Source organism: Bombina bombina, chromosome 3 (genome assembly GCF_027579735.1).
Source record: "Bombina bombina isolate aBomBom1 chromosome 3, aBomBom1.pri, whole genome shotgun sequence".
Lineage (NCBI taxonomy): Eukaryota > Metazoa > Chordata > Amphibia > Anura > Bombinatoridae > Bombina > Bombina bombina.
This window is the reverse complement of record NC_069501.1, coordinates 490,942,110-490,958,060: the sequence shown is the minus strand read 5'-3', so window position 1 is coordinate 490,958,060 and position 15,951 is coordinate 490,942,110. Positions and strand designations below refer to the sequence as shown.

Sequence of the window (15,951 nt, the reverse complement as noted above, 5' to 3'; positions counted from 1 at the left end):
CGTAGTTTCAATTTGTCTACATCGGAACAGTTGTTCCGATGTAGGCACTTTAACCCTGTCACGAAAGGGTTAAAGTTGATTTAAAAAAACAAAACAACATTTGAGTGGAGGTCACATGTTTCCTGTCTAGAGTGGAGCTCCAGTCTGCAGCTAGACTCCTTAGTCCTTTGGACTTGATTATCATGGTCACGTGATTGTTGGAACGTCACAGGTGCTTTAGCTGGAGAGGATGTAGCCACTACCTAAGTGCTGCCATATAGTGCTTTTTTATATGGACAACCTTCTTGACAAACTGCTGCCATATAGACTATTGCTGTTTATGCCCCTGAGCTTACTTTGCTGCTTTTTCAAGAAAAAAAATAAAGTTAACAAACACAAAATAATACCATTACCATTAGCAGGATATACAAGTTATCAAAAGAGAACATTAGAGGTGTGGTACAGTAAACACAGCACGCCCAACTAAATGTATAAAGCTACATTATAGTTTAACCAACGGTCTGACGTCAGAAGGTCTTTTAGAGAGATGGAATCTAGCTGCTACCATTCCTTTAGCTTGTTGGCCAATGTGATTAATTAGAATGGTCACGTGATTGACGAATCTTCACAGGCGCTTTAGCTCGAGAGAATCTAGCCATTACCTAGCAATGTCGGCGTGTTGTGTGTGCTCATCTGAGAGTCCGAAATACAAATGTCCAGGCTGCAGAGCAAAATAGTAAGTGAATAAGGGAATTATAGAATCGGCTTTTACTGTAAGGTAGCACGAGATTTAAACATACAGCTTGTTTGTGGAAGTTTTTCAGTCTTTATCTAGTGTTTTTCAGGAGACCACTGCATGGTTAAACTGAAATCCCTTACCCAGCAGTAGGAACACACTTTCTAGACATAATCCTGAGATGATTCCTTTAGTAAAACTGCTCTCCAAGTCTCTGCAGTAGCATTTCCGATAAAGGGGACATGGAAGCAAATAGAAGCATTAGCATTAAAGGACACTAAACTGTATTTATGCAACATGATATTATTATATAACAAAAAAAATATGCAGAGGTGGTAACCACATTTCTAGAACTGAGATTGAGCTCCCCGATGTTGTGCAGATATTCAAGAGTTTTAATATTTTTTTTTCTTTCCATTTATAACATTAAAAATGTTATACATTTAAAAATAAAATTTACATTATGTACAACTTAAAAAATATCTAACAGATCAATTGCATTTTTTTTTTATCGTATTCTGTATCATTTGAAGTGGATATTATGGATATATATGCAACTTTTTGATGAAATACACCAGGCATTTGAGAGTGGCAGACTCTCATTGTCAACTGAGTATTGCATGAAGTAATTGTAGGAGGTCATATCCCAATGCAAGTCAAATAATATAGAATTACTGTATAATAAAGTAAAATGAACAAACTTAGACAATAAGGGTATTGAGTGTCTTGGTAATCTAGAGAGGGATGATGTTCACAGGCATAGTATTTGGTCCTTCCATCCCTACAAGACATAGGGCAAGATTTATTATGATGCAAATGCCTAAATCCGTTGCAGGCTTGTTCATTTGAGTTTGCAACTCATATTAAAGGGACAGTCAACACTTGAGGTAACATTATGCGATATTGAAAAATAAAAAACAAAGATCCGCCTGCACCATACCCTTTTTGCCTTGCCTACTTGATTCTTGTAGTAATCACCGTCGATAACTTCTCTAATACGAGGTAAATATGGCAGCCGAACTCCCCCCACCGTTACGTAGCGACCTTCTTCTTCAAATGATCAGCCAATCAGAATCCAATCCTCGGTCAGAAATTGCAAGCGCGTGCATTTTCTGACCGAGGATTGGATTCTGATTGGCTGATCATTTGAAGAATATAGCATAATGTTACCTCGAGGAGTGACTGTCCCTTTAATAAAGCAGCGCACTGCTTCATAAACCCTCTCTGCCCAACTGGAGTTGCCAGATTAAAATCACCATGGATTCATTCAATCGGGTGATTGACAAGCCCTACTCTCACGCAATTGGTTGCTTGAGAATAGGGGTATTGCACAAGTGTTCCCTCGTGCAATGTTAAATATGGGGGACAAATTCGCCCCACAATTTGCGATTTGATACGGACAGGTTCACAATATCTTTCCATTAGCTTCTATTAAAATGTATTACTGTTTCACAGAAGTGGATTGTATATATGTGAGGCAGCTCTATTTTAGGGGCTATAAGTATAGTTATACACGTCCGGGGGCCTTTTTACACTATTGATATTGATACAATGAGCCTTTTTAGATTGCCCATTAGTGGAATTTTGGCAGCATGAGCCATATAGCGTCCTTTGTAGGTGTACTCTGTAGTATGCACACACTGTACACCTTATCTTATGAGCCCTATTTCCTCTACAGCCTTGTCTAGCCACATTGGGTTATGGTCACATCTCTTAGTTTGCACTTCGGTGCTATGGGGTGACCTCCGTTGTTGATTTGATCCTGACTGGTGGCTTTGTGATAGGATGGGATGTTTGCCACACACCTGATGTCTGTACCTCCTGTGTTGCGTATAGGGGCTTGCCCTTTTCCTCCTATCCTGGGATCGCATTGCGCTTGTAGCGATGACACTGAGCATGTGATACGCATGCGCAGTATAGTTAGGTCCGCCAGAGATTACTTAGGATCCCTGGCATTTCCCAGACTGTAATTCCTGCTGGTCAGGGGCCGCTATGCGCTGACCCATACGAGACCCGGTGATTACAAGCAATAGCTTGTGGCACAACTTTTAGCCCTGATGGACCCCATATGCTACTACGATCCCCCGTATGAAAATAGAATAGTGTATGTTCTATCTTCAGGTATAGTCTGTTTCTGGACAAAATCAGTCTGATCGACATTACTGTCAGGATTGTGTATATAGATTATCGGTTATTAGCGTGGGCTAGTGAACCTATTTTATCCGCTGCAGCTCCTGATCACTGAATATTTGATGTATCAATTATGGCTTACTTGGAGAGGGTTATTAGATCTGCAGGCTAGCTATATGTTCTCGGGTGTACCACTGACCCACTCGCCTGTTTTTTACATTATCTGCTTGTTTTGTACATTATCTGTTTGTTACATTATCAGGTTATGGCGTGGCTTGGAAACAAGGCTACAACTCAGTCTGCTCAGTTCTAGAACGGAGATGTTGTATAATCTTCTGTGTAGGTTATATATTCATGCTGTTGGCCTCTGTATCTACTTGTAGGGTTATCCAGATCATACCTAGATTTAGCTATAGTATATAAACACGTACCACCCTATGTGTATGTATGTGGATACACATTTGTTACTTGTCATTTCACTTCTGTTGTACTTAATTTAAAATTGCACTGTTTTGTTTACTTTGAACTGGTTGCCTAGGCAACAGTTCTTGGCGGTTTTTACACTGGGGGGAGGGTCTTATGTGAGGGTATAAATGTCTGATTTATAAAGAAAAAAGAAGGCGCCACCATAGTGCAATATCAGTGTTATCAAGAGAAGCCTGCACACCTATATACCGTACTTACAAGCTGTAGGGCACTTGAGAAGTGCAACAAGGGCCTCCTGGGCTCTTATAGTCACCCAGCAAACTTTCCCTGTATTCTCCAAAGGACCTCGACTTCTCCAGACAGGCTACTCAGTTTTTCTGTCCAGTTTTCATAAATTGATATCAGCCAGGGCAATAAAATATTATGAGCACGTCTCTGTCAATGGTCACAGAATACTGCTCCCAGGGAAATTTTCTCTTTCCCAAATTAAAATGAAATAAAGTCAGTGGAAAGTCTAATATGTTAAAAAGACTTTATTCTTAAAAATATAACACTTGTTATATTATGTAATATTTTTAAGAATAAAGTCTTTTTAACATATTAGACGTTCCACGGACTTTATTAGTATTATTACTATATTTCATCACAGCTCTGACATACAAGCATACGTTTATATAGTTTCTAGCTTAAAACTTTAACTCTGATAAATTGTTTGTTTAAAGCTATATCTGTGACACAGCCCTTTAGTGTTTCTCTTCCTACCTGTCAAACCGTACCTTTAGTGTAGCCTACTCTGGGGCCTCCTTTGCCCCGTCACCACTTTCTGTCGTAGTACCGCAAGGCTCTGTCCTCGGTCCCCTTCTCTTCTCAATCTACACGTCATCATTAGGTTCCCTAATAAAGTCCCACCATTTCCAATATCATTTGTATGCCGACGACACCCAAATCTACTTCACTGCACCAGACCTATCTCCTTCCTTGCTAACCCGTGTCACTGTCTTTCTCACATCTTTTCCTGGATGTCCTCTCACTACCTCAAGCTAAATCTGTCCAAAACTGAGCTAATTTTCCCTCTTCTTCAAAAATCTCCACCCCCAATCTCTCTATAACTGTCGACAACTCCATCATTATCCCCACCCTGCATGTCCAATGTCTCGGGGTCACATTTGACTCAGATCTTTCTTTCACTCCTCACATTCAGTCCTTAGCTAAAGCCTGCCGCTTCCACCTTAAAAATATCTCTAAAATTAGAAATTTCCTTAAACAAGACACAACTAAGATTTTAATCCACTCTCTCATTCTTTCCCGGCTCGATTACTGCAACTCTGTCCTCTCTGGTCTCCCCACCTGCAGCCTAGCTCCTTTACAATCCATAATGAATGCCTCTGCCAGACTCATCTTCCTTACACGTTGCTCTTCATCTGCTACACCTCTCTGCCAATCCCTTCACTGGCTTCCTCTTGCCTCTAGTATCAAACACAAAATTCTCATTCTGACATACAAAGCCCTCAACTGCACTGCTCCCCCCTTTATCTCAGACCTTGTCTCCAGATACTCTCCCTCCCGTCCCCTTCGCTCTGCTCATGACCTCCTACTCTCCTCCTCTCTGGTTACCTTATCGCACTCCCGTTTACAGGACTTCTCCAGACTGGCTCCCATCTTGTGGAACTCTCTGCCTCGCCCCACAAGACTCTCCGCTAGTTTTGAAAGCTTCAAGCGCTCCCTAAAGACTCTACTGTTCAGGGATGCATACAACCTATGCTAACCTTACTTTATACTAGTTCCACTCCTCCATTGCTATCCCCTGAACCCCCTTAGCATGTAAGCCTAAGAATCCAGCTGTTTGTTGATCACCTTCTTAAGAGCTGACTACAACAGTGCAACTCTTGGCAGGGCCCTCTGCCCATTTGATCCCTATAATTGTTTTGTTGTACTCCCCCTTTGTTTATAGCGCTGTGTAATCTGTTGGTGCGGTACAAATAACCAATAATAATAATAATAATGTATAGAAGACGTTAACATTCGTCCACACAGACAAACATCCAATGCCAGCTGCAGAATTGAATCAATACTATGATTAGCCACAAGATATAGTGAGACATTAAGCTATTAGATACTAGTAGATACATTTTGTGCACAACTTAATTACTCTTATACCAGGTGATAAATATTATAATAGCTGATTTTTTTTGCATATGTATCTATTTTTCAATATTAATTTGTTAAATTTACTGAGTCACCATTAACTATAATTACAAAAGATATCAGGCTAAAACAATAAATCTAAACAAAGATATCTTTACAGTATCTTTACAGTATCAGTGCTACACTGACTTTTTGTAATAATTAATTATTATTCATACTTATTTCAGTCAGTATATTAAGTTCAAGCAACTTAGTGTGTGTGCATGTACAAGTCCAGTTATTTAGTATGAATGCCTTATATCAAGAGATAATTCTCTCTCATTTTCAACATTCATTTTTTGGACACGCTTATTTCTAGAGTCAGGCAGTCTTTCTCTTTCGCAAACCTACTTGCATTGTTTGTACATAAACGTGTATATTACTGTCCTATACTCTATAATTTTGGGACAGCTAATACAAGCAACAATTCATAAGTCCCAGAATTTTGATTTAAAACACTGTGGAATTATCCCTTGCCTTTTCCTTTCTTTAAAACGCTTGTCTTTGTACTCCTCACCTGGTTGCCACCACACACGCTTGACACCATCTGAACCGAATAAGTTTATCTTGGCCTCATCAGACCACAGGACATGGTTCCAGTAATCCATGTCCTTAGTCTGCTTGTCTTCAGCAAACTGTTTGCAGGCTTTCTTGTGCATCATCTTCAGAAGAGGGTTCCTTCTGGGACGACAGCCATGCAGACCAATTTGATGCAGTGTGTGTCGTATGGTCTGACCACTGTCAGGCTGACCCCCCCATCACCTTCAACCTCTGCAGCAATGCTGGCAGCACTCATATGTCTATTTCCCAAATACAACCTCTGGATATGACGCTGAGCACGTGCACTCAACTTCTTTGGTCGACCATGGCGAGGCCTGTTCTGAGTGGAACCTGTCCTGTGAAAACGCTTTATGGTCTTGCCCACCGTGCTGCAGCTCAGTTTCAGGGTCTTGGCAATCTTCTTATAGCCTAGGCCATCTTTATGTAGAGCAACAATTCTTTTTTTTTCATATCCTCAGAGACTTCTTTGCCATGAGGTGCCATGTTGAACTTCCAGTGACCAGTAAGAGCGATAACACCAAATTTAACACACCTGCTCCCCATTCACACCTGAGACCTTGTAACACTAACGAGTCACATGACACTGGGGAGGGAAAATGGCTAATTGGGCCCAATTTGGACATTTGTACTTAGGGGTGTACTCACTTTTGTTGCCAACGGTTTAGACATTAATGGCTGTGTGTTGAGTTATTTTGAGGGGACAGCAAATTTACACTGTTATACAGGCTGTACACTCACTACTTTACATTGTAGCAAAGTGTCATTTCTTCAGTGTTGTCACATGAAAAGATATAATAAAATATTTACAAAAATGTGAGAAATGTAGTCACTTTTGTGAGATACTCTGTGTATGTGTGTGTGTATGTGTGTGTGTGTGTGTGTGTGTGTATATATATATATATATATATATATATATATATATATATATATATGTATGTATATGTGTGTGTGTGTGTGTGTGTATATATATATATATATATATATATATATATATATATATATATATATATGTATGTATATATGTGCGTGTGTGTGTGTATGTATGTATGTATATATATATATATATATATATATATATATATATGTGCGTGTGTGTGTATATATGTGTGTGTGTGTGTGTGTATGTATATATATATATATATATATATATACTATTGCATAATAAAACATATATACATTTTAACATAAACATTCACACGCTCTCAACACATGCACTCACACTCTCAATTACACGCACATACTCACTCACACACAGACACTCTCAAATGCACACATAAAAACACTCACACACACAGTCTTTTAATTACATACTCACACAAAGACACTCATTCTCAAAGACACACAGACACTCTGACTAACACATACACAGAGTCTACACATGACCCTTAGGACGAGGGCACACAGGCCTAGGTCTGCAGTCACAAATGACCGTAGACAGCAAGTTGCCAGGCACCACATACAATCAGACCCAAGACCAAATATATAATCTAAGGTGTAAATGACAGAGAAGTAACTGGGAGCTACCAGGGGTGACTAGATAACTGTCAGTCAGTGAGTAATAGTGATCTAGTAGGTGTGGAAATAGTTGAGGGTAGTAAATGCAAAGGGTTCGGATTACCAATGGAGAAAACCGCAAATGTTTTAGGTTTCTGCTAATTTTATACAATTGTAGTATGTCCATTCAGGTAATTGTTTCCTTTCCTCCTGTTATGTTGCAGTTGTTCGGTTTCCTGTTGCAAGAAGCACAAAGGTAATATGATTTTATAGTTGCAATATTGAGTATTATATGTTTTAAACTGTACGTTTTTTTTATTTTTTTAATACAAGATGCAACAAGCTGAGTAGAGGCTTGCCTTTTAACTCAATTATTTTCCTGCTCATAAAGGGACATTATACACTCATTTTGTCTTTGCATAAATGTTTTGTAAAAGATCTATTTATATAGCCCTTAAAGTTTTTTTGTTTTTTTAAATGTATAGTTTTGCTTATTTTTAAATAACATTGTTCTGATTTCCAGACTCCTCCTAACCAAGCCCCAAAGTTTTAGGAGAATACCGACATATACCTACTCCAGCTTGCTTCTGTTTGTGTAAAGGGTCTTTTCATATTAGGGGGGGGGGGTAAGATTCGAGGACTACTTTTTGATCATTTAAATCCAAATAGACATTTTGCTTTTCTTTGTTAGCTTCATAATATTATATTAAGTTTCATAGACCATTTTGAAGGCAACTGGTTGTATCTTGTCAATCACATGTTCACAGTGGTTTCCTCTGTTTGTATACTAAAATTAATAAATAATCCAACGTGTAAGCTATTATTAGCATGCCAGTAACTCTCCCTGTAAAAAAAAAAAAATTCCCCCCTACGGCAACATTTTCTAAGGGAAATGCCTTATGTTTACAAGCATTGCAATAGAAAGTAACTTTTTTTTTTCTTTCTTTTTTTCCTTTTCCATATAGATGAATGTTCTGTCAAGACTCAAAATTGTACAGTTGGCGGAATTTTACCTACCTTTAGAGAAGTTAAACACCAACCAGAAGAAGGTATATATCACTAATGGGAATATGGGTACTATGCAGATTGACTCGATTTATTTTTATATGGTCATTGCAATCCGCATAATTGATTGTGTAGCATCACCCAAAAACTTAAAGTGAAACTAAAGTGAATGTAAATTTAGATGATAAAGTGCACGTTTTTTAAAAATCTGATTAAAAACAGGGGCACTTTAATTCATCAAAATTTACATTTCACTCATGTTGTGAAAATACTTACCTTTTAATCTTGACAGCCGCTCCAGTGCTTCCCCCGGTCGTCTCAAGCCTCTTCATACGTCAGAAATGACGGATTGGTCATCCTCCAATCACGGCTTCAACGCCGTGATTGGAGGAAGCCGGATTCCTCATTTTAGACCCGGGAAGAGGCTTTACGATGGGCGGGGGAAGCGATGCAGCGGCTGTCAAGATTAAAAAGTATTTGCAAAACACGAGTAAAATGTAAATTTTTGTAAATTAAAGTATCCCTGTTTTTAATTGGATTTTTAAAAACCGGGCACTTCATCATCTAAATTTACATTCACTTTAAAGAGACATAATACCCATATGCTAAATCACTTGAAAGTGCTACAGCATAACTGTAAAAAGCTGACATGAAAATATTACATGAATATCTATATGTAAAAAAAAAAGGAATATTTTTTACCTTAAACTGTATTTATCTCAAAATAGTAAGGGCCCAGTAAACAGTTGTCCTTCAGCTACTGTCCAGCTGTAGGTTTAAAAAACAAACAGCCAATTGGCTTCATCAGTGCTGAGATCATGCTTTGCTGTACTGTGATCTCATGAGATTTTACTGAAATCTTTAAAGTTTTCATAGTAAACTTCCTTAAACTGAATAGGGAAATAACATGACTGTGCCTGCACATGCCAGTTGCATACTCCATTGCAAGTAACGGGACTAGCATTCTGATTGGCTGCTAAAAACCCCTTTACAATGGGATATGGCTTCTGAGGAAATTTTGAGGTAAAATATCTTCCTTTTTTTACATAGTGATGTTCAGGTGATATTTTCTAGTCCGCTTTTTACAGCTATACTGCATTACTTTCAAGTGCATGAATATTTGGGTATCATGTCATTTTAAGTTAATATTGGTTTTAAAAGACCATTAAATACAGTAGAATCGCTACAAGTGCATAATAAAAAGAAAGTGCTAAAGCATTTAATGTGAATTTTAAATGGACAGTAGATTTTTCTGACAAATTTCAAATTTTACTTCAGTTTGACAGCCTCCTCTATCATGGGACAGCCATCAACCAATCACAGACTCGTATACATATATGTTGTGAACTCTTACACCTGCTCAGTAGTTCCTGGTGCCTCAAAGTGTTCAAATAATAAGACTGCACAATTTGATAATGGAAGTAAATTAGAGAGTAGCTTAAAGGGCCATTATAGTTTAAAAATGACATGCTATAATCTGTTAATCATGTCATTTGATGACGATGGACCCTGCTCTTCTGTGTGTTTAACCCCCGCAGATGGGTAAAAACACAAAGTAGAAGTGCTGCTCAGGACCAGCAGTGCTCAGATTGGATCTGTGGCGATTTCTGCTCGCGATCACTTCTCACAGTAAAGCAGGGTCGATTTGCAAAACGACATGCTCTAACAGATTAGAACAGTGATGGCTAACCTTGGCATCCCAGATGTTTTGAAACTACATTTCCCATGATGCTTACGGACTCTGCAGTCTAGTCGAGCATCAAGGATAATGTAGTTCCGAAACATCAGGGGTGCCAAGGTTAGCCATCACTGGATTAGTGCATGCCATTTTTTTTTTTTTTTTTTTTTTAACTATTATGGTCCTTTAAAACTGCAGTCTCTGTCTCAATTGTGTAAGTTTCATTTTGTCTTTAGTCTTTCAAATCAGGGAGGTTTTCTAGTCCTAGCAAGGCCTTGTTTGTGTGCTGTATTTCAGGGTTTGATAAACCCATGCACCAGTTGTGCTCTGGTCCCTGACAAATATCCTGACCCTGCTGTTTTTGTAGAAAGGTGTGACCGTCCCAGCTGCACCTCTCCCTCCTGGTGTGACTTTCATCTGCCAACTCGTAAGTTGTCGGAGATCGTTTAGGAAGCGGCGGTTTAAACGTTTTGCATAATGATAAATCTAGCTTTTACATATCTAGGCTTGGTTCTTCAAGTAACACACACCAAGCATGCCTCCATTTTCTTTCTTATGTTTTAAATAAGACTATGGTTTAGGAAGGGTCTTATACCCACCTGAAATGTTTTAAGCTTGGGTTTCTATCTGTTCTCCATCAAGTGAATGTCAACTTTCATGATAAAGTGCCCAGTTTAAAAAAAAAAAAACTATTAAAAACAGGGGCACTTTCGTTCATGAAAGTTTACATTGCACCGGAGTTTACAAATACTTGCCACCTTTCTCCTGAAACACCGGAAGCTGTGATTGGAGAGAGCCGGTTTCGTCATTGCTGATGAAGTACAGAGGACCTGCAGGCGTGAGATCGGTGATCCGGGTTTCAAGAGAAGAAGGTAAGTATTTGTAAAATCCGGTACAATGTAAACTTTCATGAATGAAAGTGCTCCTGTTTTTAATAGTTTTTTTTTTTTTTTTTTTTAAAAACGGGCACTTTATCATGAAAGTTGACATTGACTTTAAGGAGAGCATCTCTTCTATGGTGAGTGCTAAAATATTAAAATTACAGTAAGTAATGCAATGTTTGTTAATTTGTTATATGTATCATGTTTAGATTTAATAATAATAAAAAAACATTTTACACTGAATTCTCTTACTACATCTCTGATCTATCAGTCACTGACTTTATAAAAAAATAACCTGATTTTGTTTTAAACATAATTTACACATTTTTTTCTTTGGTTAATAGCTGAATTAATTGCTGAAGATGATGAGTCTGATAGAATCTCTCAGCAAAAGCTGAAGCTTTTAGGTAAGTTGTAGGGATTATCGGTTACCATGTTTAATGAACATTTAACTCCATTGAATTCCCCATAAATTTGTGAAAATGAAACACGATTGAAACATGCATTTTATTATTTACGCACTTTGTTTATATTCCAGATATATACGGCACTTACTGAAATTTGTATAGCACAACAATTTATTAGTGTGATTTTTCAGGGAACATATACATTATTCTAACCGGCACCCTGATTGTTTTCATGAAGTGAATTAATAAGAACCTTATTCTTTTGCTATATCTATTTATTTATTTTTTTCTTCTTTGTAAAAATACATGCTTGCCTTAAGTTCTCTAGAGAGGCTGGAAGTCAAATTTTCTGAACCAGCTACATACTACAGAGGGATTGCTTAGAGCAGTGCTCATATTTATTTACTGCTAGTATTAATTGGTCAAAATCAAGAGGGTTTAGATGTGTAGCTGGTCCAGACACACTTGTAGCATATTTATGTATGCTTGCAGCCTCTCCAGAGACACACTCCAGTTTTTAAAGCAAAAATAGAATTTTTACAACAAAAGCAAACAAACAAAAAACTCATCTTGCTAATTTATTTTCATTTTTATTAATATACTGCAATTCAGATTTGAGATTAATGTCCCTTAAAGTATTTGTAATTTAGTAAATCATAAAGTCGATCATTCTACTAATTTAAAGGTACAGTAAAGTCAAAATTTAATTTTCACAAATCAGAACAGTAGATAGAGGGTGCCATTGTCCACTGGGCATATTTAAAGAATATAGTGTTAGTGTTTCATAGCCATCAATGTATATGCAGCTCTAATATTGCTCTTCTGCACAATTACACATTTTAATAAAAAAAGAAATAGCAAGAGCTTAATTTTGTAATATTCTCTGAGCTACAATAAAATGTCAAGCACAGAAAAAAGCCCACACAACATCTAAAAATAAATGACTTTATGATATGTTGTTTTTTTCCTTAACAATGCAAATGACATTTCATTAGTGTACTATGTTGTTTTATTGCTTCTAGGTCAGTGTGTCACCAGAAACATAAGATTAAGAGTTTGTGTTAAATCAAAGAAGCAATAAGCAGACTTCCACGTTCCTATTAGAATAATGTGCAAATAAAACATACATTGGCATATATATTCCAGAAGTGTTCGTGTTTTTGATTGGACCAAATTCCTTTGCTGACCTGTCTTTCCTTATCAGAGTTTGACATTTGTAATCAGAAATAGCAATTACTGAAGCTGGGTGGGTTTAACCTAGGGTTGCCACCTCGGCCATGTTTTCCTGGGCAGCTATGAGTGACATATGCTGCAGGGTGGAACGTGAATAGTGCTGTCCAGAGGAGCAATGCATGTTCCTCCCTGCACACCCAGCAACATGTGTAACTTATAAGTATCCAGGAAAACATGGCTGAGCTGACAACCCTAGTTTAGCCTCAAATTTCAGTGTGCAAATTCTTCTGATTGGTAATTTAAACCATTCAGAGGAATTTGTTTTGATTCAACTTCGACAGAGAGCGCTCCTATTTTCAGCATCCCTACTTCAAACCTTTTTTTATTCTTCAGGGGAATCAAAAGAACTGAAAGATTTACTACTCAATCCACATCTAAGGCAACTTCTGATGAACCTTGATAATTCAGATGAAAAAGAATCGTCAGTGAAGAAGTGTATGCAAGAGCCTTTATTTGTAGAGTTTGCCGACAGATGCTTGAGGATTGTTGAACCAGATGAAAAAGAAAATACGTGCCCTGACTGAAATCACCAACTTCCTTTTGTCGTCTGTTTATTAGACATTAGACATTTTTCTTTGTTATCCTTTAAAGCAGTGTTTTCCATCTTCAGTCCCCAGGACCCTTAAAGGAACATTAAACACTTTGAGATAGTAATATAAAATGATAAATCGTGTATATACATACATATATAAAAAAAAAACACTATACTTTCATTATTTATTTTGTCCCCCTTTACTGTAATTTCATTCTTAAATTATGAGCATTTCAGTTGCTATTAGAAATTGAAGAACACTGATATATTACACACAGCTATTGGCTGCACATTCTAGTGACCTATTTATAACTGTCCCTAATTGGCCACAGCAGAGAAAGTAACCTAAGTTACAACATGGCAGCTCCCATTTTTTTTTTTTATAGACACTAAAACTTTACACTTATTTTGTCAATATTTAAATAACTAATGAAACCTTAAAAAATACATCTACGTGTTGTTCTCAGACTAATCTTTTCTTTGAATGCTTCATTCTATGTAGCATTTATTTAGTGTTTAATGTCCCTTTTAACAAGCCGGATATTCTTTATAGGTAAAATAATCAGCTGATCAGTAACCATGGTTACTAACCTGCTCTTACCCATCTGATTATTTCACCTGTGCTCTAGTTAAGATATAATGAATATGCGTCCGGCTAGGGGTCCTGAGGACTGGATTTGGGAAACTGCTTTAAAAAGTGTTTTTTTTTTGTTTGTTTTTTCTCTAAAATGGATGATCATGTGATTGACTGTTCTTATCCACAGGCCATCTCTGTTGGTTTTGATATTAACGTAACCTTTTTCCTGTAACAAAATATTTAAATTTGTTTAAATAATGTTTTTTTGTTTTTTAAAGGTACAGTAAACGCAAAATTAAACTTTCAAGTTTCAGACAGGGTGAGCAATTTTAAACAACTTTCCAATTTACTTCTGTTATCAAATGTGCATTATTCTCTTAGTATTATTTGTTGAAGAGTAAACTTAGGTTGGTTAAGTGATCCAATGACAAGAGGAATATATGTGTAGCCGCTAGCCACCAGCTGTCACCCATTGGCGCATTGTGCATGAGCCTATTTAGGTATTCTTTTCAACAAAGAATACCAAGAGAACTATGCAAATGTGATAATAGAAGTAAATTGGAAAGTTATTTAAAGGGATATGAAACCCAACATTTTTATTTAATGATTCAGAGGGAGAATGCGATTTTAAAGGGACAGTGAACACTGGAATTTTTGTTGTTTTAAAAGATAGATAATCCCTTTATTACCAATTCCCCAGTTTTGCATAACCAACACAGTTATATTAATATACTTTTAACCTCTGTGATTACCTTGTATCTAAGCCTCAGCAAACTGCCCCCTTATTTTAGTTCTTTTGACAGACTTGCATTTTAGCCAATCAGAGCTGACTCCTCAGTAAATTCACGTGTATGAGCTCAAAGTTATCTATATGAAACACATGAACTAATGCCCTCTAATGGTGAAAAACTATCAAAATGCATTTAGACTAGAGGTGGCCTTCAAGGTCTAAGAAATTAGCATATTAAATTCCTAAGGTTTAGCTTTCAACTAAGAATACCAAGAGAACAAAGCAAAATTGGTGATAAAAGTAAATTTGAAAGTTATTTAAAATTACATGCCCTATTTGAATCATGACTGTCCCTTTTTAAACAACTTTCTAATTTACTTTTATCAATTTTTCTTCGTTCTCTTGGTATCTTTCGTTGATAAACAGGGACATTTGCTTAGGAGCCTGATCATTTCTGGAGCACTATTTGGCAGCAGTTTTGCAAGAATGTTATTCATTTGCAAGATCACTAGCTGGTAGCACTATTTCCTGCTATGTAGTGCTCCGGATACCTACCTATGTATCTCTTCAATACTGAATATGATGGGAACGAAGCAAATTGTATAATGGAAGTAAATGGGAAATTTTTAGGTTTCATATCCCTTTAAAATTGCATGCTATATCTGAATCATGAAAGTTTCATTTTGACTTTACTACTGTACCTTTTATGGAGGAAAGAATGGGCCATGTAAAGCAGCTGGTGTGTTGCATGCAGCCATGTATTCTGAAAAGCCTGTAGCTATTTGCCATCAAAATATGATTATTTTTTACGCATATGGTTGTATTATATTTGTAATATTACTTTTATAAAAATACATTTTATTGAAGCTGTTAATGTATCCTTATCATTTATCTGTTTATTGTTGGAACTAGCATGGCAAAATTGTACGTTTGCCAATACCTTCTCTCAGATATGAAATCCTCTTACACCGCTGAACTTCAGTGAGAAGCTCAGTCCACACAAGATTTAAAATAAAAAAAAAAAATGTAAAGGGGAAGTGAACAATTCTTTTAAGTCAAAACCTTATCCAGAAGTTAATATAGATTCTCCCTCTGAAAATGTTTAACTTTATTTTAAAAAGAGGCTTAAGACCCTCAGACCCCCAGTGTCTACCCCCTCCTCTTAAATTTTATAGGGTGGGATGTACAGCCAATGAAAAGGATACTGTTCACTCCTTAGGCAGCACATTCTGCACGCTAGTGGGTTGGGGGCCAATATTTGGCGGCTTCAGTTTGCTGCACCTAAAACAAAGGATAACTTCTGGATGTGCAGCCCAACAAGCTAAAGAAGGGGTGGATAGGCTGTCAGCTCAGAAGCATGCAGAATGCATTGCCTATGTAGATATATAGGGGGGGGGA

At 37.1% G+C, this 15,951-nt stretch overlaps 1 protein-coding gene across 2 annotated transcripts; it reads left to right on the top strand.

Moving 5' to 3' along the window:
* Positions 1–619: 619 nt before the first annotated feature.
* Positions 620–15,419, top strand: ZNHIT3 (zinc finger HIT-type containing 3). Of its 2 annotated transcripts, XM_053706836.1 has the most exons (6): positions 620–715; positions 7,735–7,766; positions 8,476–8,559; positions 10,491–10,620; positions 11,419–11,481; positions 13,048–15,419. In XM_053706836.1, the coding sequence occupies exons 3-6, from the start codon at positions 8,476–8,478 to the stop codon at positions 13,236–13,238; spliced, it is 468 nt and encodes a 155-aa protein (XP_053562811.1). In that variant the 5' UTR covers positions 620–715; positions 7,735–7,766; the 3' UTR covers positions 13,239–15,419. The 2 variants fall into 2 exon arrangements, with proteins under 2 accessions (XP_053562811.1, XP_053562812.1); XM_053706837.1 differs by lacking the exon at positions 10,491–10,620 and having other exon boundaries at positions 626–715.
* Positions 15,420–15,951: the final 532 nt, after the last annotated feature.

Excerpts from the sequence above, each read along its gene's own strand:
- ZNHIT3 (XM_053706836.1), top strand. The coding sequence starts at position 8,476 with ATGAATGTTCTGTCAAGACTCAAAATTGTACAGTTGGCGGAATTTTAC. Across the intron at positions 10,621-11,418 it reads TGACTTTCATCTGCCAACTC|CTGAATTAATTGCTGAAGAT; the intron begins GTAAGTTGTCGG and ends TTTGGTTAATAG. Across the intron at positions 11,482-13,047 it reads GCAAAAGCTGAAGCTTTTAG|GGGAATCAAAAGAACTGAAA; the intron begins GTAAGTTGTAGG and ends TTTATTCTTCAG.